General features: G+C 38.1%; 1 protein-coding gene across 2 annotated transcripts; it reads right to left on the reverse strand.

Annotated features, from left to right (window-relative positions):
* Positions 1–2413: 2413 nt before the first annotated feature.
* klhl20.L (kelch like family member 20 L homeolog) lies at positions 2414–27439 on the reverse strand. Of its 2 annotated transcripts, XM_018256774.2 has the most exons (12): positions 27300–27439; positions 22328–22530; positions 17928–18501; positions 13994–14152; positions 13054–13148; positions 10505–10620; positions 9522–9705; positions 9153–9296; positions 8172–8305; positions 6150–6358; positions 4826–4932; positions 2414–3320 (listed from the first exon to the last, which is right to left on the reverse strand). In XM_018256774.2, exons 2-12 carry the CDS (start codon positions 22333–22335, stop codon positions 3236–3238), a joined length of 1815 nt encoding a protein of 604 aa, XP_018112263.1. In that variant the 5' UTR covers positions 22336–22530; positions 27300–27439; the 3' UTR covers positions 2414–3235.
* Positions 27440–27447: the final 8 nt, after the last annotated feature.

Consider the following 27447-nt stretch of genomic DNA (forward strand, 5'->3'; position numbering starts at 1 on the left):
GGTGAAGAGAAACTCCTTCACAACAGCCAAACAAGTGAACAACACTCTCCAGGAGGTAGGCGTATCGATATCCGAGTCTTCCGTAAAGAGAAGACTGCATGAAAGTAAATACAGAGGGTGCACTGCAAGGTGTAAGCCACTCATAAGCATCAAGAATAGAAAGGCAAGATTGGACTTTGCTAAAAAAAAAAAAAACATCTAAAAAAGCCAGATGATGGCAAGAAAAAAATATGGAGAAGGTGTGGAACAGCTCATGATCCAAAGCACACCACATCATCTATAAAACATGGCGGAGGCAGTGTGAAGGCATGGGTGTGCATGGCTGCCAGTGGCACTGGGACACTAGTGTTTATCCATGATGTGACACATGAGAGAAGCAGCCGAATGAATTCTGAGGTGTTCAGAGACACAATGTCTGCTCAAATCCAGCTAAATGCAGTCAAATTGATTGTGAGGCGTTTCATAATACAGATGGACAATGACCCAAAACATACAACCAAAGCAACTCAGGAGTTTATTAAAGCAAAGAAGTGGAATATTCTTGAATGGCCAAGTCAGTCACCTGATCTGAACCCAATTGAGCTGCTTTTCACTTGTTGAAGACTAAACTTCAGACAGAAAGGCCCACAAACAAACAGCAACTGAAAGCCACTGCAGTAAAGGCCTGGCAGAGCATTAAAAAGGAGGGAACCCAGAATCTGGTGATGTTCATGAGTTCAAGACTTCAGGCTGTCATTGCCAGCAAAGGGGTTTCAACCAAGTATTAGAAATTAACATTTTTTTTTTCATTTTTTTAATTTGTTCAATTACTTTTGAGCCCCTGAAATGAAGTGATTGGGTTAAAAAAGGCTTTAGTTCCTCATTTTTATACAATATTTTTGTTCAACCCACCGAATTAAAGCTGAAAGTCTGCAGTTCAACTGGATGTGAGTTGTTTCATTTAAAATTCATTGTGGTAATGTACAGACCTAAAGTTACCTAAGTTGTCTCTGTCCAAAGATTTATGGACCTAACTGTACTAATCATCAGGTCAAGATCTATACTAGTATATCAAAATCTTCCTTTTGACAGAGACAAACATTGTGCATTAACCTATTCTGTCCATTCCATGTATAAACCAAAACAACCCCCCTGACAAACAACATTATTTCAGAAGGGGTATGAGTATCATACTGGCTGGTGTACTCTGCTATTAACTGCTCAGTCTGCCGCCAGCCATTTCTCTGACAGGGAACAACGGATTCTGAAAATTTAGCAGATAGCTGGGCCCTTTGCATGTCTCAAAACTTGTTGCAGATGGAGTCCCTTGATGATTAGACCAAGCAACTGAACTTTCCCCTGTATGGTTAAAGGGATACTGTCATGGGAAAAAAAGATTAACGGTTTTGTTCCAAACAGTTAATAGTGCTGCTCCAGCAGAATTCTGAAATCCATTTCTCAAAAGAGCAAACATATTTTTTTTATATTCAATTTTGAATTCTGACATGGGGCTAGACATATTGTCAATTTCCCAGCTGCCCCAAGTCATGTGACTTGTGCTCTGATAAACTTCAATCACTCTTTACTGCTGTACTGCAAGTTGGAGTGATATCACCCCCCCTCCCTCCCCCCCCCCAGCAGCCAAACAAAAGAACAATGGGAAGGTAACTAGATAACAGCTCCCTAACACAAGATAACAGCTGCCTGGTAGATCTAAGAACAACACTCAATAGTAAAAACCCATGTACCACTGAGACACATTCAGTTACATTGAGAAGGAAAAACAGCAGCCTGCCAGAAACCATTTCTCTCCTAAAGTGCAGGCACAAGTCACATGACATGGGGCAGCTGGGAAATTGGCAAAATGTCTAGCCCCATGTCAGATTTCAAAATTGCATATAAATATATCTGTTTGCTCTTTTTAGAAATGGATTTCAGTGCAGAAATCTGCTGGAGTAGCACTATTAACTGATGCGTTAAAAAAAACAAAAAAAAAAAAAAAAAAAATGTTTTCCGATGACAGGATCCCTTTAAGTAAAGCAATGCCATTTAAAGGAACAGCAACACCAAAAAATGAAAAAAGGAATGGCAATATAAAATACTGTTGCCCTGCACTGGTAAAACCGGTGTGTTTGCTTCAGAAAAAACAAAATAGTTTATATAAACAAGCTGCTGTGTAGCAATGGGGGTAGTCATTCAAATACAGGATACACAGTAGATAACAGATACGTGCAGAACAATCCCATTGTATACAACATAGCTTTTTTGTTATCTCCTGTGAATGCAGTTCCTTTTCTCCCTTTTCAGCTTTGAATGGCTGCCCCCATGGCTACACAGCAGCTTGTTTATATACATTATAGTGGTGTTTGTGAAGCAAACACACCAGTTTTACCAGCGAAGGGCAACAGTACATTATATTGACATTCCTTCAAAACACAATTTTTTTTGGTTTTACTGTTCCTTTAATTTAACCATACAGGCAGCGCAACATTAGATTACATGTTCATCACTTTAAAACACTTAAATTTTTCGTTTTTTCTACACATATACTTACAATTATCCAATATCACACTGCTCAATGTAGAATGAAAATGCAGGACCTGACATTTTTTTGCCATTAAAGTATGGTTTGACAATTTATGGACCGTGTAATGTTACAAACCTCTACAGTATATATTAAAGTTTCTTCTTTGTAACCATGTGCTTGTAACCATGAAGACGTCTCTTGCTGTTTATTCATTGCATTTCATTTTCAGGTATTTGCCACCAAATTCATATGTACTATTCAGGGACAGGAAATATGCAGCTTTCAAGCTGTTGCCCCTAAGACAATTGGCAAATGCCCATATATGAAATCCAATAACGTCCGGAGGGTCACAGAAAACCATGCCTGTAGTAAGTTTTTAAAAATAAATGGAGGTGGTTTGAAAGGCATCTTTCATTAAGGTGCAATGCATATGATCGTCCTGGCTCACAATCCCACTGACAGAACAACAATGACTGCAACTGGCCGACGGACACAAATTTTCCTCCTTATAAAAAGGATGCATACTTCATTCTTCCTATAAACCAACCTTGTTTATAGGGGATATCTTCTTAAAGTTAGCTTTCAACTTAGTTTTAAACAAAATGGAAAAATACTACGTGTAACATTTCTTGGCGACTTGTTGAAGATGCTCCTTTTAAAATGTCTTACAGTGGAGCTGGATGTCCATATCCGAGGCTTGCTTGGGGGGTCTAATGCACTTTGTATGGTTTACCAGATATGAGATTCACAGTGTGTCATTTTGATAACTCCAACACCACCACCCAAACGCCGGTAGTTCATGCCACCATACAACCTAACCAAAAGGAAAAAAATATTATATTAGGGAAAACAATCCAATGTACAATCATTCTAGCACAATGAATCTGAGAATTTACAAGTTAAAAGAAATAATGCACACAGGAGTTATTAACTAAAACAAGGAAAGATTTAGCTTAGTCCAGTAATCACAGCAACCAAAAAGAGGATAGTTTTACTAGCCTTCTGCAGGCAGAATAATAACAGCAAACAATAGATTTGTGGCTATAGGCAAGCATGATGGTTTTAAAACAAAATATACTGCCTTGCAAAAATATTCACCCCCTTGGCTTTTTTACATATTTTGTTACATTCCAACCTGTAATTTAAATGTTTCTTAATCTTATTTTATGTGATGGATCTGCACAAAATAGTCGAAGTTGGTGAAATCAGAAAAATATATATAAAAAGAAGAATTAAAAAAACTGACAATTGGAATGTGCATATGTATTCACCCCCTTTGCCATGAAGCCCCTAAAAAATCCTGGTGCAACCAATTGCCTTCAAAAGTCACATAATTAGTGAAATGAGGTCCATCTGTGTGCAATCTAAGTGTCACATGATCTGTCAGTATAAACACACCTTTTCTGACATGGTACCACAGCAATGGCACCACAACAAACCTGCCAAGAGAGGACTGCCTACCAAAACTCACAGACCGGGCAAGGAGGGCATTAATCGGAAAGGCAGCACAGAGACCAAAGGTAACCCTGAAGAAGTTGCAGAGTTCCACAGCAGAGACTAGAGTATCTGTCCATAGGATCACAATCAGCCGTACACGCCATAGAGCTGGGCTTTATGGAAGAGTGGCCAGAAAATGCCATTACTTAAAGTTAAAAATAAGAAGACACGTTTTGAGTTTGCCAAATGGCATGTGGGGACTCCCCAAATGTATGGAGGAAGGTGCTCTGGTCAGATGAGACTAAAAATTAAACTTTTCGGCCACCAAGGAAAATGCTATGTCTGGAGCCAACCCAACACATCCCATCACCCCAAGAACAACATTGCCACAGTGAAACATGGTGGTGGCAGCATCAAGCTGTGGGATGTTTTTCAGCAGCAGGGACTGGGAAACTGGACCGGATGTTTAGCCTGCTTGATGTTCGAGTTTTTTTCGCTGGGTTTTGGCCAAAACTCAAACTGATTCGAGTGATTAGAGTTTTTTTCGCAGAAAACTCAATCAATTCAAGTTTTCGGTTGCAGGTCTCGAACTGGCAGAATCAGGTTTTTCACATTCGAGTTTTTTTAAAATAAGATACCATTCGAGTTTCAAGTTCATTTGAGGAAAAAAAGAAACCTCGACCTTTGGTAAATAACCCCAATGTATTCAGTTTGCTCAGTGAATGGAATTTTGGGGCATGTGATGAATACAAAATAATGAAAAGTGCAAGAGAAGTCCAGATCTTCACTGAATGCACGGAGTTTGTTTACTGGGTTTATATAAGGTGAAAAGAAGCTCAAATCTAAAATATTCACTGAATTCAGTTACCACATATACATTACCTCCAAGTGTTAGCATCCGGATCAAACACTTCAATCGTTTTTAAATAGGTTGTTCCATCAAAGCCTCCTACTGCCATCAGCTGTCCATTCACCACAGCAAGGCCAACCTAAAGCAAACAGTTATATTTAAAGATATTTCTTTTAAATTTGGTTAAAAAATAAAATGAAACCGAAAAAAAAACCTAAATAAAACCCAATGACTACTTAGATTTCGGGAATGCAATGTTTGTGTGAGTGCCTGTCCTCAATCGACAGTCCTTCAAACAAGCATATAAAAATCAAAGAGACATATTATGCATGTAATGGATGATGTTTTCGACTATTTTAATCTCTTCTAGGAATCTAGAAGACATGGAAAAGTATATCCAGTACTCTGGAGAGGAAATGACAAACTATCAAAATTATTCTTAATGGGGTAGTTAACCTTTAAATTAACTTTTAGTATGGTGTGGAGAGTGATATTCTGAGATAATTTGCAATTGGTTTTTGAGTTATTTAGCCTTTTATTCAGCAGCTCTTCAATTTGCATCTTAACCAATTTGGTAACCAGGGTCCAAATTATCCTAGCAACCATGCATTGATTTGAATAAGAGACTGGAATATGAATAGGAGAGGGCCTGAATAGAAGGATCAGTAATAAAAAGTAACAATAACAATACATTTGTAGCCTTACAGAGCATTTGTTTTTAAGAAGGGAGTCAGTGACACCCATTTGAAAGTTGCAAAGAGTCAGAAGAAAAAGGACAATAACTAGAAAACTATATAAAAAAAAAATAAAAACCAATTGAAAAGTTGCTTAGAATTGGCCATTCTATAATATAATAAAAGTGAACCACCCCTTTCACAATGACTGCTCATAGGACACAAAATGTGAGGAACCTATACGTGTAAAGCCATTATGTGATTAGTTAAGTAAAAGGTCAAAATACAGAAAATGCCCTAGGTAAAAGTACACATTCATATTAAAAGGTATGGGATCGGTTATCTGGAAACCCGCTATCCAGAAAGGCCGTTTCCCATACACTACATTTTATACACATAATCCAAATTTTTAAAAATGATTTCCTTTTTCTCTGCAGTTATACAACATTGCCTTGTACATAATCCAAATTAAGATACAATGAACCCTTATTGGAAGCAAAACCAGCCTATTGTTTACATGATTTTCTAGTAGACTTAAGGTATGAAGATCCAAATTACACAGAGACTCGAGAGCATTCTGGATAACAGGTCCCATAACTGTATTGTGAATACTTATTATTACACTGTGTAAGAAATTTTGGACAGCCCAGTCTTAAATTGCTGATGGTCACCAATAACTTACTCCACTTCGACGAGAGGTCATGGCTACAACAGGTGACCACTGGTTTGTTCTGGGATTGTACCGTTCTGCACTGCTGAGCTCCGTAGTGTCATCCCGACCACCCACTGCATAGATCATGTCCTGATAAACAGCACATCCTAGGTGTTTGCGGCGTGTGCCCATGGGTGCTATAGTGTGCCAGCGATTCTCCTGGGGATTGTACCGTTCCACTATTGGAGGAAAACAGAAAAATGAAGTCCCTTGTAAAGGTTCTTATTCAAATTAAAATTAATTCAAAATATATCTAATGAATGTACCTTTCACCAACCTGCTCTCTGCTGGCTATATCTTTATTTTTATTATTATTGAGCATTTAGAGTCATGTGAAAAAAGTAAATAGAGGCCATTATATAGATGTGTACATTTTTAACATATGTGGCGATATCAATATTTGCTCTTTATTCAAACAATATACAAAGATGAAGATGTATTTGACCAAAAAAATAAAAAAAATGACTTTGCAATGATTTAGTATGAAAAATGAACAGAGCTACAATATTTTATGTGGAAAAGAAGTACACCCTTTGCTCTAATATCTGGTATTAACTTATTTTGCCGATGATGTCCATTCTGGACAGCAAATGTTCCCCTTGGCACACCTCCGACAAAGATCTAATTTGCGGAGCCTTGTTCAAATAGCACACTCATGCAGTTTTGACAATAGCAGCGTAAGCTTCCTTTAAGTCATTAAGCGTAATTCACTTTCAGCATGCTGCACAGTTTTGAGGCTGAACTTGCTAGGACTGCCTGATGCAGTTGGCAGTTGCTTGAAATTGTCTCTTCTTTAGACAATCTTAGACAATCTTTTTTAAATCTGAGAATCATGGATATTGTAAGTCCTTCAGTGTAATTCTGGTGTTCTATGTAGGGATGCACCGAATCCACTATTTTGGATATTATTTGCATATGCTAATTAGGATTCTGATTCGGCTGGACAGAAGGATTCGGCCGAATCCTGTTGAAAACGGCCGAATCCTGGACGAATCCCGAACCGGATCCTGGATTCGGTGAATCCCTAGTGCTATGAAACTTCTTTCAGCATGCTGCACTCTGTTCTCAGGCTGAACTTGCTTGATGCAGTTGGCAGTTGCTTTAAAATTGTGTCTTCCGTAGTCAATCTTCTAAACAGTGCAGCGATTGATTTGCAATTGTTTTGCAATCTTTTTTAAATCTCAAAATCATGGACATTAATAACCTCCTTTCTAAAGGCCTCAGAGAGCACTTTCAATCTAGGCATGGTGATATCACACACACTTTAACACAGAGCAAACAAAACTAAATGTTTGGTTTAAATAAGAAAGGTTACTCCTAGATTATTTCTAATGATGTTCGAATAATTTGCACCTGCTCTGGTGCAGCGGATTCTAATTATTAGATAGTGGTGCCGGTATACTTACTTATAGTACATGCAAAATTTGAATTTATGCTTATTTAAATTGCACAATGGACTGCAAAAATGGAAAAGGTACATCAATATTGTTGAAGTGAAGATCAAATCAATTCCATGTTGAGAAATTCTATAATTGGCGGCGGGTGTAGGTACGTATTCACATGACTGTATATTAGATAATAAACTAATAAAGGAAAAAGCTGTGTCAGTATGATTAGTAATGCAGAAATGGAGAGCAGAATGCTAGATGTGACTCTCCAGTGGAATATAGGACCTCCACACTTCCCAGTGGCTTCACAGATACAATCCCTGAACATTTGGACTACATTTGGAAATAGTTGGACAGCACTGTGTTAAAAAAAAATATCTGGGTTACATAGAAAGAAAAAGTTGGAGTAAAGGCATTTAATAAATGCAGCATTTTTTTTTTTTTTTTTTTTACCAAACTCACCCCTCTAAGCTCAGCCTTACCCTTGTGTACATACATCTAGTAACCTTCCTTTTCCAGTGCCAGAAAATTTAAAATGAACACCTGTTAAAAGGTTGAAGGTAAACTCAACAAAATGAAATCCAAAGAATGTAAATGATCTAACCAGTATTAAGAGGAGATGTGCCATCAGAACCACCAACAGCATAAAGGAATCCTCCTAAAACTGCAACAGCGACACCAAGTCTCCGAGTGCTCATAGAGGCAACGCGTGTCCACTTATTCTCCTTCGGGTCGTACCTACCAGACAGAAGGTTACAGTTACACAGTTGCACATTTTTTATATATATTTATTTAGGGAGTATATTTTTCCTTACAACAAGCAGCGTCTCAACTATTAGGTATAGTAATGCTGCTAGTCCTTATCCTCAGATAATGTCCTACTTTTTGACATGATGCAATGTGATTTTAATCAAAAAGTTATAATGCTGAAAAGTATCAATAAACAAATTTTTTTTTAAAAGTTTATCGTAAGTTTCCATTCTAAAATAAGGCATATGGGCCCATTTATGTCTGTATGTGCAGTAAGTGCAATTTTTGTGGGCAGTCATCTGCTCTGTAATGATTGAAGCAGAGAGCCTGATCAGGTTGTAGCTCTGCATCAATAGGTGCAGCAGCAAACAATTCGAAATGAGAGTCAGGAAGGACTGAGTGGTGCCAAGCACAACTATATGAAAGTGCGAACACAAGAGCCTTTAAGTAAAAAGTAGTTTTACAAACAATTGGCTGCTAAAAGTGGACTGCACACTCACATCAATTAAAAAGGCTGCATTGCTTCTGAAATAATTAAGTTTATCTTCACTATTCCTCTTTATGCAGCAGTTGGGTGTCAGATGAATGATCCAATATATCTTTTAAGGGGGGCTACCTTTCCTAGCAGATGTATTTAGAAAGTTTCTTATTTCAGTATGCTGAAGCGAATATTACATTTTCACGATAGATCCCCTTTACGTAACTGTTTGTATCTGTATACGTCTGTCTTTAAGTTTCTGATTAAAGACAGCAGAGTTGGATTAGCAATAACAAGTAAGCATCAAATTAAAAGTGAAAAATAAAATTTGAGTTCTCGAGGTCCAGGAATACTAACCTTTCTACAATGTTGAGGCAGGACACCCCATCCTGGCCCCCTACTGCATATAGGTATCCCCCAAGGACTGCTACACCAACGCTGGTTCGGCAGGTACTGGTGGGAGCAACATCACTGCTCCACTGATTGGTCTTTGGATCATACCTATGAAACATTAATCCATACATTTACACCGAACTCTGCTTATTCCAGAAATAGTCAATACACTGAAAAATGAACACCATACAGGAGAATTACAAAGGTTATTAGATTAAGGATATCAGACAAGGTTGCAAAAGACAAGCAAGGAGATTATCTTGTGTTGCAGTGTAGTTCTCAGTAGGCTAGCACAGGAAAATTAATGATGAAAAAAAAAACCCAAAAGCATACCTTTCTACACTGTTAAGGTACGAAGATCCATCATGGCCACCCACAGCATAAAGTAGATCATCTAAAACACTGACCCCCACACCACATCGCCGTTTGCTCATTGAAGCCACCATCCTCCACTCATTAGTTTGTGGGTCATAGCGTTCAACACTGGAAATGGCATCTCCGCTGCACCAGCCTCCCACTATAAAACAGAAAAATACTGTTGTAATATATGATATAACTACACTGAAATGTAAATGTTATGAAAATCATGGAACAGAAGTTTAGCACATTATTCAAAAAATATCATACATATTATAAATTCATATTTATTTATATTATTATGGCTCCAACAATAGAAACTGACCAAGACAATAGACACGCTTGTGTGATCTTAAAATGTGAAGGATCAATGAAACAGGCAATAAATGAGTTACGGGTTTTGGCAGTGTTCCACAGAGAACTAAGGGAACTAGGTGATTCAACAGTAACAGTCAACACAATCAGATGACTGCAAATCTAGTGTTGCATTAGTACAGTTAATAAATATGATATTAGGTTTCTTAAAATAAATACTTCTGAAGTATCTGAAAGAGCAGTAACACCAAAACAATTAAAGTGTTTTAAAGTAATGAAAATATGTACTGTTGCCCTGCACTCCTAAAACTGCTGTGTTTGCTTCAGAAATACTACTATACTGTAGTTCATATAAACAAGCTGCTGAATAGCAATGGTGGAAATTGAAAAAAGGCTATATGAAACAGGTTAAATAGTGGGTAACAGATAACACCATTGTGTTTCACAGAGCTTATCTGCTATTTACTGTGCCTTTTCTCCTTTGAATAGCTGCCCCCATTGCTACTCAGCAGCTTATATATTAGTAGTGTTTCTGATGCAAACACAGCAGTTTTCCCAGTGCAGGACGACAGTGCAGTTCCTTTAAGTGTATGCATGTCAGGCTCGAGATTTTTTCCTACATTATCTTGGTTTTGTAAAATTACCTGCAAACAGCACTTCACCACACCGGATAGGTTTGCGAGGTCGAGTCCGAGGGCCTTGCATTAGAGGTCTCTCTTGAGGCAGCAAAAGGTAGTTCTTGGCTTCATCTACTAGGTCCCTATCGAGAAAAAAATAAAATAGATAGATGCAATTAAAATAAGTCCTCCTGTAAATGAAGACCTACAACAAATTACAGTAGCGATCACTGCCATATTTACATTAGTCCTACTCAGCTCGAACAGCGGTATCCAGGTCTACATAAGACCCTAAACATACACACAGATGAATGTAACTGGACCTCTAGTATAACCAGGGCATTAGCATTAGATAGTTATCCTTAAAGGGAACAACAGAGCACACACAAAGCAATCATTAGAATGTTCAAAACAAAGTAAATAGGCAAACCCACTGTGTTTGCCTATCTTTTGTCAAAAGACAACAGGATGCAAACAAGGAGGAAAAAACCTTTGAAGTACCGTGAGATTGAACTGCACCATATATCAAGTTACTGTACTAACAGCATGTGTTGATAAATACCAAGAGGTTGAACTACACCATGTATTAAGTTACTATGCTAATAGCATGTGTTGTGAAGTACCAAGTGGTTGGACCTTGTATTCAGTTACTGTACTAACAACATGCATTCCCTGGTCTGTCCTGCTCCTAGCTATCTATTGGTTAAATACCAATCAATAAACCAAAACCATGATTTTTCTGCAGGATTCAGCTAAACTAATTTTGAGCCCCTAAGTGTCAGACTGGGGGGCCTGCAGCCTCAGAGGCCCCCACACCATCCCCCGAGCCCCCCAGCTGCAAACTCCTCAGTGCCGCAGATATCTCCCGCCCCACCCTCACCCCTGCGCACAAGCTAGTATGTTTTTCTGGCGCTGCAGCACGACCGGAAAGAAGAGAGAGTGCAGGAGTGGGTTTGGGCTGGCGGGGCCCAAGAGCCTGGGCCCACCGGGTTTTTTCCCGGTGTCCAGTCCAAGCAGCTGTGAGTAGCTGGACAACTCATCAAGACAATGGTTTGTCCCCAGATGATGTGAATATAAAAATTTGAGTTTGTGTTGAGTAGGACATTCAGCTGAATCTCTTTTGGAGGATGAAAGGGGTTGTTCACCTTTAAATGAAGTTTTAGTATGATGAAGAGAGTGATATTCCGAGACAATTTACAATTGGTTTTATTTTTATTTGTGGTTTTTGAGTTATTTAGCTTTTATTCAGCAGCTCTCCAGATTACAGTTTCAGTGAGTCTGGAATATGAATAGGAAAGAGTCTGAATAGAAAGATGAGAAATAAAAAGCAGCAATAACAATACATTTGTAGCCTTACAGGGCATTTGTTTTTGATGGGGTATAACATCCAAATATTGGTAAAGGCTATCCTTTTGTTCTCAGTGTATTTGGTTCATCAGACAGAGTTGGGAGTCGCCAAGCTTCCTTATCTTCATAAGTCACAATATAACACTCTTAACACCTTTACTTCTCAAACACGTAATCTTTTATTGAATTGCACTACGTTTGGGATCGAAGTGATCCTTCCTCAGGTAAACACTAGCACCTGAGGAAGGATCACTTCGATCCGAAACGTAGTGCAATTCAATAAAAGATTACGTTTTTGATGGGGTCAGTGAATCCCATTTCAAAGCTGGAAAGAGTCAGAACAAAAAGGCAAATAATTCCAAACCTATTAATAATGAAGATCATTTGAAAAGTTGCTTAGAATTGGCCATTCTATATACCATACTAAAAGTTAACTTAAAGGTGAACCACGCCTTCAATTATAAAGCTAGCAGCTTGCATAATTAGCCAATAAGTGCCCATCTTTTTAAAGAGGACTTTAAAATTCAGAAACACCTAAAGTTTGGGCTTCATAAATGATCACATGCAGTAGGCTTACTGAAATATTTGTAGCCTTATAGCGTATTTGTTTTTTTAGGTGGGGTCCTCCATATGAAAGTTGGAAAGAGTCAGACAATAAAGGCAAATAATATAACATATATAAAGGCCAACTGAAAATTTAAAAGTTGCTCAGAATTAGCCATTCTATAACATTCTCACAGTTAACTTACAGGGGAACCACCCCTTTACGTAAGCTGTCTGGTCCCTGCCAGAAACACAGTAGGAAGGGTCACACAAGCAAAGACAGATTTCAGTTCAAAAAGGTGGATCCCCTAAATTACTGAACAATAAGCGTAGTTAAATTGATCGTTATTGCAGAGGTCTTCAGTTCCCTATCAGGTCAGCCCAGCTTCTGATTGGTTCCTATGCTACACTGCATTATACCAAGTGCCCCATCTCCCCTGCACAGGCTGAGAAAGGAGGCAGCAGCAAGTGGAATAGATGGGTGGGACTAGTAGAGTTTTTCCAGAAGTTTTCAATAATTCGGCCCCAAGATACTGAAACGTGTGCACTGGCACATTCTTGTTTTCCGCACAATATGTCTCCTTTAAGTAACAACATAAAACAATAGCACAGTGTCAGGAGAAAATACATCTACAACCTGTATACAACACACTGTAAGTAGAATTTTCATTGTTCTATGCCAATACCTGCACTCCTCATCGCTTTTAATCAGTGGATCAGATCCAACAGTCCCCACCAAAAATTTTGGGCTTAGAAGCGGCAATCGAACGTGTTGCAGAACCTAATTGTAAATAAGAACAAAAAATTAAATGAAACATACTTGATTAACATGTACTTATGATGCCTGCCAGGTGATGTCAATAAGGACCCAGGGCATTTATAATTTTAGAAAAATAAACGTAGCAGTTAATGCAACCCCTCAAATAAGAGTGCACAAAGGCAGTTAGAGCAATACATTACAAAGTGCTTTTCTACAAAGTACATCATATAAAACATTAACCACTATGAAAAAGGTAGGATAGGACAGGGTTTTGATTTTAAAGGAGAAGGTTAAAACTAAGTAAGCCTTATCAGAAAGGTCCATCTAAATATACCAGTAACCCCCCCAAAGTAGTGCTGCTCTGAGTCCCCTGTCAAAAGAAACACTGCATTTCTTTCCTTCTATTGTGTACACGTGGGCTTCTGTTTCAGACTTCCTGCCTTCAGCTTAAACCTCATTGCCCTGGGCAAGAGCATGCTCAGTTTGCTTCTCTTCCCCCCCCCCTCCCTTCTCTACTGTAATCTGAGCCCAGAGCAGGGAGAGGCTCAGGCAGGAAGTGATGTCACGCCACATTAATACTGCAGCTCCTATCCTAAACAAACAGAGTTTCTAGAGCTTTTTACTCAGGTATGGTAAAACATTCTACAGAATAAATATAGCATTCTAGCTTGCACTATTGCAGCTAATCTATTGGCAATAAAATGCCTCCGTAGCTTTCCTTCTCCTTTAAAGGTTTTTTGATTTCTATTTATTACAAATGGAGTAATTCTGTTATAGGGTGCTTTATGTTGACTCTTAAGACAGCCTATGCTATAATTAAATGCTGCCTTTGGAAAAATACAAACAGAGTAAAGGGAACTAATTACTTGTGGTAGCTGTGGCCTCCTTTCTTGAATGCTGTATTTCACCCAGGCCATCACTGCATTGAACACTTGCTCTTCGCTGCGAACATTCAGTTCATCACTTGAGATTATATCTATCAACTGATTTGCTGGGAGAAGCATAAACTCCTCACTTTCCATCACCTGGGAAAACAAACAAAGGAGCATGGTTTAATTATTGATTGTGTTAAGTCACTTACTCCATACAAATGTGGCTTTTTCTCAAGACTGGCAAGTGACGACTCTAATTTAAAGAGTTTGAAGTCACATATAACATTGATGTGTGAGATACGATAAGACACGGATTTACACAAACGTGTAACCGTATTTATGATGTCATGTAAAGCTAATTGGACACAGTGGACTTCAAAGCAGAAGCTCACAAGTATTTATGTATAAAATAAGTATTTTGTGCAGAAATCCCCTCTGTGTGCGCCCTGACGAGACGATTCCATGCCTGTCCGCGCACACACATTCAGAAAGGTAAAGGCAGCGGCTTGGCTTTTCTCATTAGACTGAAAACTAAATAAGGTAAATTTATAAATGATCTAAAAAATACAAAGTGCAAAACTGTGACGTCTGGACACTAAAGAAAAACAGCAGACAATATACCTGGGAGTGATGCCAAAGCCTATAGGTTCAAACCCAAAATATAATGTATTCAAACATACAGAGTAACAACCAGAAAATCTCAGTATCGAGCTCACAATAAAAACGGGGAAAAATGTTGGTTGTTGGAAGTCTTGTGTGTAACCAGGATATTTATACTCTAGAGCACAAACCATTTCTCTTCTATATGTGAAGCCATTTCATCGCATGTTCAAGGTATTCACAGAAATGTAAATAAGGATCAGTGGAATGACATCTGTGCATGTGGCCATGCACCATATGTTTGCAATACAATACCCTGTCTCAAATTAGATTTATAGCTCCTTCCCACCAGCTAGGTTTGCCCATAACTTCCCTGCATGTGTGCAAATCCCCACGCTTTCTAGTAGCTCAGTTCTTACTCTGCATTTATCAAGTTTTATATTTTCATTTCCTGGCACCACATACTGGATTACTGGAAACTGCAAAACAGCCTTAAACCAAGCTTTATTACAATAACAATATAGTGTAAAATTATATATAGCATTAATGTGTATATATAAAGCTGCTCTGGCAGGTAGTTAAAGGTTTTGTTCATCTTCCAAACACTTTTTCAGTTCAATTGTTTTCAGATTGTTCAATTCGAACAGCTGCCTTTAAGGGCAGAGACACACGGTCAGATTCGGGGAGATTAGTCACCCGGCGACTAATCTCTCCTGCCTTCCCATCGGCTAGAATGTAAATCTCCGGCGGGAAGGTACTCGGATTGCTTCGTTTTCCGAAATCGCCCGAAGTTTCCTCACGAAACTCAGGGATTCTGCTCAGCAGGGACAAAGATAAGAGATGTATCTTAGAACAGTTTACAGGGTTGGTGACCCCCCTCCCAGAGATGCTTTAGAAGGTGAAAAATTAAACTTTAGGAAAAAAATGTTAACACATAGTAAAAAAGAAAGTAATTGTAAAAAGTCTTTATTTTTGGTGAACTATATGAAACCACTGAACTGAAAAAAAGTGCTGGAAGGTGAACAACCCCTTTAAGAGCTGTGTCATGAATGGATAGGATTACTATTAACAGCTGGTTGTTGACAGAAAAGAGAATGTCTCTAAAAGCAGTGGCCTGCAATATGCTGTGGATCCCTCCAGAATGGATTGGATACTATTCACACAATACATCTATAACAGCCGACTGCCCTTCCAACAGCACCTGCCAATTAGCAAAGGTCATCTAATTCCTAAAATGCCTGATAGGAAATGCAGCATTATATCGTTATGCATTGGTAACTGGTATTATTAACCCAAAACATATTCATGTTTCCTGATTATAATGTGGTTTTCTGCGACTCCACTTTTGCTTCATGAATAATTACAGTTACAAGAAGTACTCCCTGCAGCATGCTGAAAAACACTCTACAATTTCTTCTAAATTATCCTCCGATAATATAAACTGTGGCAAAAATTAGCTCCAGTGCAGCAACCCGTAACAACCAATAAATGATTTTCTGTCATTATTCATCCTGCATTATTAGGTTGACTGAAGCTAATTTGCTGCCATGGACAACTCCCCACCGTGACCTGCTGCATAGATGTTACAGTCTAAAGGTGGCCATACACGGAGAGATCTGCTTGTTTGGCGATGTCACCAAACGAGCGGATCTCTCTCCGATATGTGGCCTGATGAAGCAATATCGGGCTGATCCGATCGTGGGGCCTGGGGCCCAACGATCGGATCCGAACGCATGGGAAACGGGGTCGGATCTCGGGAAGGCATCAAAAAAAGAAAAGTTTCGAAAATTTGGAAGATGGCGCCCATGAGCTCTGCTGCGCTACTCTTCATAAATAAGTGAACATGCTGCCATGGGGCACTTTCTGGAATATTGCACTATGAGGGTAGGAAGCAGGCAAAGGGGACTATATAAAGTAGTAGATGGGGCTTTTTTTTATTGGGGGTTAAGGTCTCCTTTAATCCTCAATGCAAATTGCATGAATGAAAAATAGATTTAGTCAAATAAAAATGTCTGTTCATCAAGTGTGTGGACTGTTGTGAGATTTCAAACATGTACAAATTCCATAGGGCATTAGTTGTGCCGAGCGCTAACATCTGTTGAATTCAAATGTATGTAAGGCTTAACCATGCAGTAACAATCCTTGATAAATCAGACCCCCCTCGTTTTCTGGATGTAAATGTTAACTGGCAATTATCATAACATCATACACATCTGAAATTCCATTGGGAAGGCTGCTGTTACAAATAACTGACAGATGATATTGAAACTAGGGTCTTCTTGTTTGGCTGTTTGAGAAAAACCTTGACACACCAACACAGTGAGGCCCATTTATCAAAGTCCGAATTTATCTCATTATTATCTGAAAAATACTCAGACAAAATCCAAACAGGTTTGTTACCCTCATTTATCAATACTTTTCCCAAAAATTCCCTGTGCGGGGAAAAAAAACACAAAAAATCATGAAAAAAAAAAATTGGGTTTTTGGCATTTGAACTTTAATAAATAACCCCCAATATGTCAGGATGAACAACACAGTACAGCCCCTGGTGATCACTGCATGCACTGGACAACAGAGAGAAAGCTCCTATACATATTAGGTTTAAAAAAGGGGGGGGGGGGAACTTTGTCAGTTGCTAAATACAAATGCAATAGGTCACAAATAATAAACATTGCAAAATCGATAAATCAATAATTATTTTTTAAAAAAAGCACTTGCACCATACTGCTTGGGAGAAATAAGATAAAAGTCGATTTTGCTTTCAAAAGTAAATCATTACCAGGAGCCAAAATGTCCCCATAACTGGTCGCACCTTCCTGGGCTGCAGGCAGTCCTGAAATGGCATCTTATTTGGAAAGTGCCTATCAGAATCCTAGTTTGATTTGAGCTCTAAATAGAACAGCAAATTTAGAGAGGCTCCAATGCGCTCCCTATGAAACAGAATACAGTGGAATATGACAAGCTTGTCAAAGCGCCCCTCGTAGGGTCTGATTGAATATCCACCTGGTATTCCAGATGATGAAAGTACTTTAAAGGTTATAGAGAAGCATGCAAGAAATTTACTTTTTGTGCTGCTTAAACTACCCTCCCAAATACGCTCATCAGAGTCTCTGCTCTTATTTAGTACCTTATATGAAAGATAACTTGAACAAAATTTAAGTTAAATGAAGAAAAAAAACAATCTTTAGTCTCTCTGAATAATAAATCTTATGGGGTTGTGCATTTGATCATCTACTGTAAAGCCAGAGTTGCAGACTGTCATCACACCATATTGAGTGTTAGTAACACATGCCGAGTTAAGTTTCCTAAACAAAACATAGTCACGTACCTCCTGAAAGTTATGCTGGGTGAACTTATCCGCAATCCTCAACAGCTCTCGGCACGAGTGAGTGTCAGCGAAGGCTCGGATGCCCAAGCAATTAGATGGGTCAAGCTGCCTCTTTAAAAACTCACAGCAGGCTTCTTGAATCTCTGCAAGCTGAAGCAGACAAGCAGCCGGTAACAAGGTCTGTACGTTTCCCTCTTCCACTGTAATTTGTGAGGTGTACGAAAAGTCAATCAGCAGTTCCATGGCTCGTTCATCAATGTCCCGAATAACTACTTCGGTCTGGCGGCTCTCGGCCAACTCGCCTGTGAACATTGCCCGAAAGTACGGGCTACAAGCTGAAAGGATGACACGGTGGGCATAGATTTTCTTGGCACCTACCACAAGGACTACATCACAAAGCTCTCTATGCTTGCGCAAGAGATTGATGACCTCCAGGGTCTGTCTTGGGTGCTTGTCCGAGACATAAGGCATGCGGGCTGGCTGAGGAACCCCCTCTGGTAATTTATTGGGGTCTCCCAGGGTGCAGCGACTCGTGACATCCATTCCAGTCTCCCCAGGGCGAGTATTAAGACACCTGTGAATTGAAGAACAAAATCAAAAATGCCAATTACAATGTGTAACGAAAAACCTGGTTTCTTATTATATTCAGTCACACAGTATTAAACATGACAATCAAATACAGACTTGTTTTCTTTTGCTTAGCTTTAAACGAAAAGCTAATACTATTACGTGCCGGTAATTAAGTCAAATACCAGGTGGGAAATAACATATTTTGCTCTCCTTCATCAATTAATGATCAACATTTCTGAATGGGTTGATCGCCCTAATAGTTTGTGTATATCACTGTATCTTTGCTACTGACTAGTTATCAAACATTTCTTCCCGGAGCTGGTAGCAATGGTCAAACAGACCGGCAATTAAGTCTAGTAACCAGCATATTCTCAAGGCCTCCTAGTATGTACAAAATAAAACTGTTTTGGGCAGTTTTTGCAAATGCTTGTGCAATGTTCACTATTATAGTCATATACAGTGCCATGCAAAAGTATTGATCCTAAATGAAAACTCATTTTACTCAATAACAAATCCTACACTCAAATTCTGCTCTCTTTTATGCTATAATTCAAAGCAATGAATCTTAAAATGTGCTGCAATAGGTGGCTCAACACAATATGAGTGTGGGTATTTAATACTTATGCAAAAGTTTTCCGTTATATTAAGACTGATTTTCTAACATGAAAGGTCAGATTTAGAAAAAAAAATGTTACATCGCAGTGATAAAGAAAAATAGAACAAAATTTCAGCATTTTTGTGAAAATTTGTAACACACAGAGCATCAAGAACTGGCGAGTAAATATCACTTTTAATAATCCATTTTAAAAACGTTCCAGCATTATTAATACAGTCAGGGGATCTACGCTTACGCATTTCGTGGCATCTCGCCACTTCCTCAGAAAATTTCAGCATTGTATTAATCAGGAAAATGAGAAACTCGCTCAAGAGTTCGAAAACGTTTGCAAGCCACTGTGCATGTATCAGACAAGAATAATATATAATAATTGTAATATATAATGAAGCTTTATGTTTACTTACAAAACTGACAAATGGAGAAGCTATATTTATATTTTACAATGTAACCCTGCACTGGGTTAAGAGTATAAATCTTACAATGCTTAAAGATACACATGCTTGTTCTAAATCAAGTAATGATATTTTCTAGATTTTCAAGAGATAAAGTTGCCCTTTGGCACTTGTTTGCCAAAATATTCATATGTTCAGTATTTCACAAGGAAGAATACCCTTTACCAGGCTAGAAGGTCCGGCATCGCTCTTTATTTCACAATGTCTTCTTAGTATGACTGCTGCTGCTGTAATGTGCAGGGGGTGAGAGGAATACTGTGCAAGCACTTGCCTACAGTGGCTCTCATTTCAATAATCGAACAGCTGCAAACTGAAATGGGATCTGAAGCTAGCAGCAGAGAGATTTAGCAATTTCCTGTAATCTCCACCTCTAAAGAAATGATTTCACATGTTTTAGGATATTGTTGTGTGTTTGCAGGGGGAGGGTTGCATTGCGGCTGGAGATAGATAGACATCTACACTGTATGCCATATACACACATATACACTGTATGCCAATCATAATGTTTGCACTCATGCTATTATTGATCTGTTATCAACCTTGATACCAAGATCCCATTAAGTGAATGAAATTCATTGCAGCTAGTGCACCATAGCAAGTTTCGTCATGCAGTAGCTGAGAAAAAAAAAAAAATCACTATCTGCTCCCTTGTGCCTTATACCCCTATCACTGGAAAAACATGAAGAAAAAAAAAAAAAGCAAGCTGTCAGGGGAAACTGCTACATGCGGGGCAGCAGTCTGCTCAAATTTGCAGGCTGATATTATCCCCTGACCGCTAGCAGAATCCACTGAAATCAGACGGCATATTTTGGCCCCATCTGGCCCTAGCCTTACAGCATTTCAAAGAAAAATACAAATGCATTAGGAAGTGGGTAAAACAATATTCAATTATTTACATGTCACACTGAGCACTGCTGGTTCTATTATCAGGAACCGATATCAATATTGAACCACTCAGCCTGCAAAATGTTATTCCTCAGAACTCTCTGCCCAAACAAGATAGAGATGTGCTATGGTAGTAAAAGGGAGAACAAGAATCATTACCGTACTTCTATTGTACAGTATTGTGAAATATGCTGGTGCTTTCTTGTTATTTTTCTAATAAAGTTTGTTAATTGACTGAATAACTTTGCAGCAATTAATGTTGGTACAGCTTTGCCTTATCCATAAACCCATTATTCATAATGCTCTCAATTACAGGCCAGCCATCTCCATTAGACACCATTTTAAGCAAAAAAATCAGATTTTTCTCTGTAACAATACAACAGTAAATTGTACTTGATGGTTACAACGCTGCAAATTGGTGGCAAAAAAAACCCTGTTGGGTTTAATTAATGTTTAAATGTTTCTTTAGCAGACTTCAAGGAGAACTAATCCATAAGAATTAATATGGCTGGAAATGCCATATTTTATGTACTGAGATTAATGATCCAGCCTAAAGGTTAAGAATCTCTATAGTAGGCCTTCAAAGTTGTCACAAAGTTTCCCATCTTAGACGATGACTAGGGTTGCCACCTGGTGGTATTTTACCGGCCGGTAAAAAAAGATGCTTGATGCCAATGTTATTATTAAGAAAAAACGGTAAGAATATAGGAAGGCCGGTATTTTTTTTCCAGAAAAGGTGGCAACCCCATCTGTGACACACAGATGCTCAGTGTCTTTGAGCAGCTGTTGAGAAGCTAAGCTTAGGGGTTGTGACAAATCATAAAGCCAACAAAACAAAAAAAAAAAAAAAAAAAAAAGAGGTCTGTCGGTCAGATAATGATGCAGGTTTCTGAGCTGTCATGTGCCAATAATCTGAATTATTTACTAATCAACCTTTTATTGTGATTATATATATATATATATATATATATATATATATATATATATATATATATATATATATATATATATATATATATATATATATATATATATATATATATATATATATATATATATATATATATATCAAATTTGAGCACAGTGCACACGGACAACCAAAAAAGCAATGCCTGTGTGCTGGTTACATTTGTCAATAGTAATAAGTAAGAAAGAAAAACCACACCAACAGGTCTTTATACAAAAATAGAAAAACTTTTATTACTCAACGTTTCGGCTCGACCGCTGGAGCCGTCTTCAGGAACAAAGACGGCTCCAGCGGTCGAGCCGAAACGTTGAGTAATAAGTTTTTCTATTTTTGTATAAAGACCTGTTGGTGCGGTTTTTCTTTCTTACTTAAATATATATACACGCACACATACAGAGTATCTTGTGCATCGGTCCCTCAGCTCGGTAACTGGCAGCAGCAAAGAGCATGTGCAGTGAATCAGCATGAAAGATGATGGGGAGCTACTGGGGTATGTTTAAATTCACAGATTTTCCCTAATAAAAGGCTGTGGATACCTTGGGCTGGTATAGAAGCCCAACACATAACGTACAACATTTCTGCCCTTCTCCTTTGGTTAAGCTTAGTTGTCCTTTAAGGTATGGCGATCCAAATTATGAAAAATTCCATTATCTGGAAATTCTCAGCTCCAAACTATTCCAGTTAAGAGATTCTGTATACAGGAAATATTACAGGAAAATATATATATATATATATATATATATATATATATATATATATATATATATATATATATATATATATATATATATATATATATATATATATATATATAAACATTAATATGATATGACGTTTTATGCATAATAAAGTACTGTGTGAATTGTTCGGGTTTAGTTGGCACAATACCCTCATTACCTGGCTTTCTTACCTACGCATTGGTTTTCTGTCGTTACACAGTGAGGAGAATCATTCACACTAAATTTAACCTCAGCAGCTGACAGGGCAGAAGCATCGAGTCTTCCTCCAACTGACAGAAGCTTCTGGGAGCAGAGCTGTGGGTTCATTCACACCGCCGGCGCTAAATTCTGCTCTAGGGAAACGTGATTTTAGTAGCGGTGATAATCTGAACATCTGAAAAGAAATCAAGAATTGTGAAAACAGAACTCAATAAGAATCAAATATTATTCAAAATGTTCTCTAGTATTATCTTTCACATCCATAATTTCTCTGTCCCTTGACAAGAAGCAAGTGACATTAACACATGGACTTTGAAATATGTTTTTGATGGCTTTCTTCATCATTTCCTTATTTTCCTTCTGTGCTTCTTTCTCCATTAATCTTTCCCTGTTTATTTTATGCCCATTTTATGTACTCTTTAAATGTGGGTGTTCGTTGAATAAAGTACGAAGTACAGGTAGAGGCAAAATAGTATAGTGTCCCATCTTGTTACTCTATCAGTTATAAAATGCAGGAGAAAAGTGAATACCTATTTAGATAATCACAGCAATATAGCAAATAAAGTTCACACATAATGTATTGTTACAATTGAGAGCTAAGAAAGTTAATATGGTTTCCCTTCAGGATATAATATTTCAGTTCAATTTATAATCCTCAAATACTGCCAATAATAAAAAAAAAAACATCCAATTCAAGCGTTGAATTTTAAGATGGCTCCCCAACTTCAAAGTGCTGTATAAATCATGAAAAAAGAACTCTGCTTAGTAGTTAGGAATGATTCAGTGAATGCTGTACATCTTGCATATATAAATGAACTCTTATATATAATTATTTTGCTTCCACAGTTTTAAAGCTGACTACTTGGTTATTGTATGAAAATAATAATTATGTGTTCCTAGACACGCACAGATTTGTGGGAAGGCCACAAAGGCAACAATATTTTAGGGGCGGCATCCCACCCAGTGCAGCTCTTTAAATTTTCTGTGCTCCTAATGGCCAGTGCTCCAGTGGGAATCTGCGCAAGTGAGTGTGCTTGCATGCGGGGGGAGGGGTGGTGAGGATCCTCTGGCCTAGGGGCGGCCAAATTAGTCTGTTCCTAGAGTAGAAAGGCACTGCTCCGTGCTACAGTTTTACAGGCAAGACACTGCATTGGAGGGCTGTAATTCCATCTTTTAAATAAATGAAGCTATTTCATATAGAGATGGGTTTCAAGTGTTTGATATTTCTTTCTTGTTTGGTCCAATGATCCTTAAAGCAATACTGACACATTTCTATAAAAATCATAGGAACGTGTCCTTATCAATGAAGAGATGCTGCATGCCAAATATTTGCAGCCAAAAGCTGCCCCCAGCCCGGGAAACATTAGTGAAGCTGACCTTCCGACAAAGCTAACTCATGGCTAAACAGCACAAATATTGAGCAATTCTATGGCTGCCATAAGTGCCTAACTTATAAAGCTCTATATTGCCACCCCCAGCTGCCTGAAGCTAATTATGGCAGTTTAGAAATTAAGTCATTATACTTGAGGTCTATTTATCATGCTGTTTAAGTAGTGTGAAGCATAACCTGTGATGTTACCCAGAGCAACCAATCAGCTATTAGATTTCAACAGTTGGAAAACAAAAGCAACGTTTTTATTGGTTGCTATGAGCAACATTACCCACTAACATAGTATGATAAATAGCCCCCTTGGTGTGCATACAGGCTTTTTCCCTTTCCTTACAGTTTTTACTTTTATAAATATGTCTCATTTTTCTACATTTAAAAATCTTTGAAGGCCAACAGGTTTATGTGTTTTATTATCATTATCACTACAAGACACAAAATCTAAAGGGGTCCTTCATCCGAAAATCTTAAATCTGCGTAAAAATACAGAAGATCTTTTCAAACAAAGTAATTTTCCAAAACCTATTTTTTTATTGTTTATAAAAAATAGCAATATAACAAAGACCTCTTTTTTTTAATCAATGATTTAGTTTCTTTACAGTTTCTTCTTTGCTTCAACTACTTTTTTCCTGTGCAACAGTTAAAACAAGTCAGCAGGTTCAGCCGACGTCAATTGCTGCAATTCTTTAATGCTGAATCACGTGTTCAGAGGGCAAAGAAAGCATGGGTGAGAAAACTGCCAAGATAGCTACTCAACCTGAATTTTTTTTTTAAAGCAACTTTAATTTTAAAAAACTAGCATTTTATTTAATCAAAAAGCATAAATTGCAAATATTTCATGCAATGAATTACACAGATCTATGGTTTAGGAATTTTATGCCCGCTTTATAAAATTTACCTTTGCTTTTTATAATTGGTGGCAGAGGTGTGTCCCAAGCCCACCATAGTCATAGGTGTCTCTGTAACAGCACACCACCCCTCCGAGAAAATAAAATAGATGTAAAAGATGAGTTGGAAGAAGCATTGGTATTTCAGCCTCTTAGGAATTACATCAGTTGCTACCCACCAGCTGCCGCTCACTTGCTCTCATCTGACTCTCACTGTCAGTTGGCAAAAAGTGTTCAACAACAGATGGGTCACAATGAAATAAATGCTTTGAAAGTGTCTAAACTATCAAAGTTTCCTCTGCCTGCAGTAAGTTTTACAGTCAAACAAACGGCAGCAAGTATGTATGTGGCAGTCGGCATGTGCAAGTCAAGTAACATTTCTGAGTGGCTAAACTACCTATGCTTCCTCCACCTCAAAGTGGCAGCTACAACAATGGTGCCTGGGCTGGGACACACCACAGCAACCAATTATAAAAAGCAAAGTTAAAGCTTACAAAATGGGGGATTACATTCATGAGTAACAGATGTGTGCACCTCATATGTGCATGTATGATTTTGGTGAAAAATATATATAATTTCTATGAAGTGTTCTTATGAACTAAGGGAGGCCCAAATGTCAAACAGAGAAAGTAAGATTTAATACCAAAGCTCTAAAAACAACTGCCTTAATTAGCGTTGCAGTCACAAGGCCCTGCAAAAGGGGCAGTCAGACGGGTCCCTATCAATGTATACATGTTACCCAAAATTAATTTTTTATCCTGGTTTTTAAGAAATAGTAAGATTTTTTTTTTTTTTTTAAAGAGATCTAACTAAACGACATCAAATTCACATTTAACTGCATGACTATCTTATGACCATAAGCAGCATGATTGACGCCTATAAGGCAAAACATGTTTATAGACTGTATTAGTTTATGAAACCCAAGTAATGCTCCAGGCTGTCAGTATATTTAAATAAGAAATTAGGTCAAATAAGCATCTGGATGAACAAAATGCAATCGCAGTAAAAACATTACACTGTGAGAATTCTACTTCACTGCGTATAAAAAGAAGTCTTATATGGCCTAAAAGGGTGGTTCACCTTTAAAGTAACTTTTAGTACACTATAGAATGCCCAGTTCTAAGCAACTTTTCAATTGATTTTCATTATTTATTTATTTTTAGTTTTATGGTTATTTGCCTTTTTTCTTCTGACTCTTTGCAGCTTTCAAATGGGCGTCGCTGACCCCTTCTAAAAAGCAAATGCTCTGTAAGGCTATAAATGTATTGTTATTGCTAATTTTTATCTTTCTAGAAAGGCCCTTTACTACTCACATTCCAGTCTCTTGTACCAATCAATGCATTGTTGCTAGGGTAATTTGTATCCTAGCTACCAGATTGCTGAATAAAAAGCTAAGTAACTCAAAAGCCTTAAATAAAAAAATGAAAACCAGATGGAAATTGTCTCAGAATATTACTCTCTACATCATACTAAAAGTTCTCAAAGATGAACAACCCCATAAAGTAAAAAGTCCTTTGCAAATAACTGAACAGATTGCTTCTATTAATGTCTAAGGGTGTTGTCCCCAAGCATGATACAGACCTCTACAGCCCAAAACTACAAAATGTATTTACCTTTTTTTTTTTTAAATTTATATTAGGGTTAGTTCACACGAGGAGATTCGGGGAGATTTTGTCGCCTGGCGAGTAATGAACTCTTCTTCTAGGCGACAATTTGCCCCCGCGTGTCTTCCCATCCGCTATAATGAAAAGTCACCTACGCCACAGCACATGCAGCGCTGCGTTTTCTGAAGTCGCCTCACGAGGAAACGGACGATTTCGGAAAAGGCAGCGCCGCGTGTGATTTAGCGCAGGCGACTTTTCATTATAGCGGATGGGAAGACACGCAGAAGCAGTGCGGTCGCCTAGAAGAAGAGGCGATTAGTCGCCAGGCAACAAAGTCTCCCCCCGAATCTCCTCGTGAGAACTAATCCTTAAAGACATTTCACTGAAATTCAGTTTCAAAGAAAGACAATGCCTTAGCTGTACCTTGGCTATTTATCAACAACATTTCGTATATACAGCTGTATTCTTTGCAGGGCTTTCATCTCTGTAGCAATAAGGCATTAGACCAGAATGGAATTGCATGGGGATGACAATACTTTACATGGTATGTTACTTCATTTGTTTTTGAAGCAGTTGTTATGAAATGTTATATGTTATGAAGCAGAAGGAAGCAGGTGGACAAACAGCTGTTTTAAAAATCCCCATGGTGCTATAAATGCAGACTCGTGTTACATATTTAGTATTTATGTATTTAGTATTTCATGTTACATACGGAGTATTTATTTGCTTCATATTAGGGCAGGAATCATTAGCCATCCCAATTCGTGGACCTATAACTTCAAACCCTTGAGGCTGACACTCCAATTGACTTCTGCTACTTTGAGGAATCGTGAAATTGCATAAAAGTGTTCAATTTTGTGCAAAAAAAAAGAAAAGATAGATAAACGCAACACAGAATCTAATACCCTCTCCATCCAGGTCTTACTTTCCCAAAGGTCTAACATCAAAGCCAAACCCCTAATAAAATTAAAAACCCAGCCCTTGCCTGCTACGCCATTGGACCCTACTTTAGCACAGTTATTTACTATTCCCCGCAGTACATTTTCGCCTTCTTCATTGCTCCTACCTGCCTCGTTCCTGCAAGTGTTTCCACCGAAGCTTCCAATTCGCATTCAAACTCTTTTCGGCGATAATTATCGATGCCCCCACTCTCACACTATCTTCCTTGAAGCCCACAACCGAGACACCGGTCAGAACGTTCCACAGCTCTCTTC

Source organism: Xenopus laevis, chromosome 4L (assembly GCF_017654675.1).
Source record: "Xenopus laevis strain J_2021 chromosome 4L, Xenopus_laevis_v10.1, whole genome shotgun sequence".
NCBI classification, from domain to species: Eukaryota; Metazoa; Chordata; class Amphibia; order Anura; family Pipidae; genus Xenopus; species Xenopus laevis.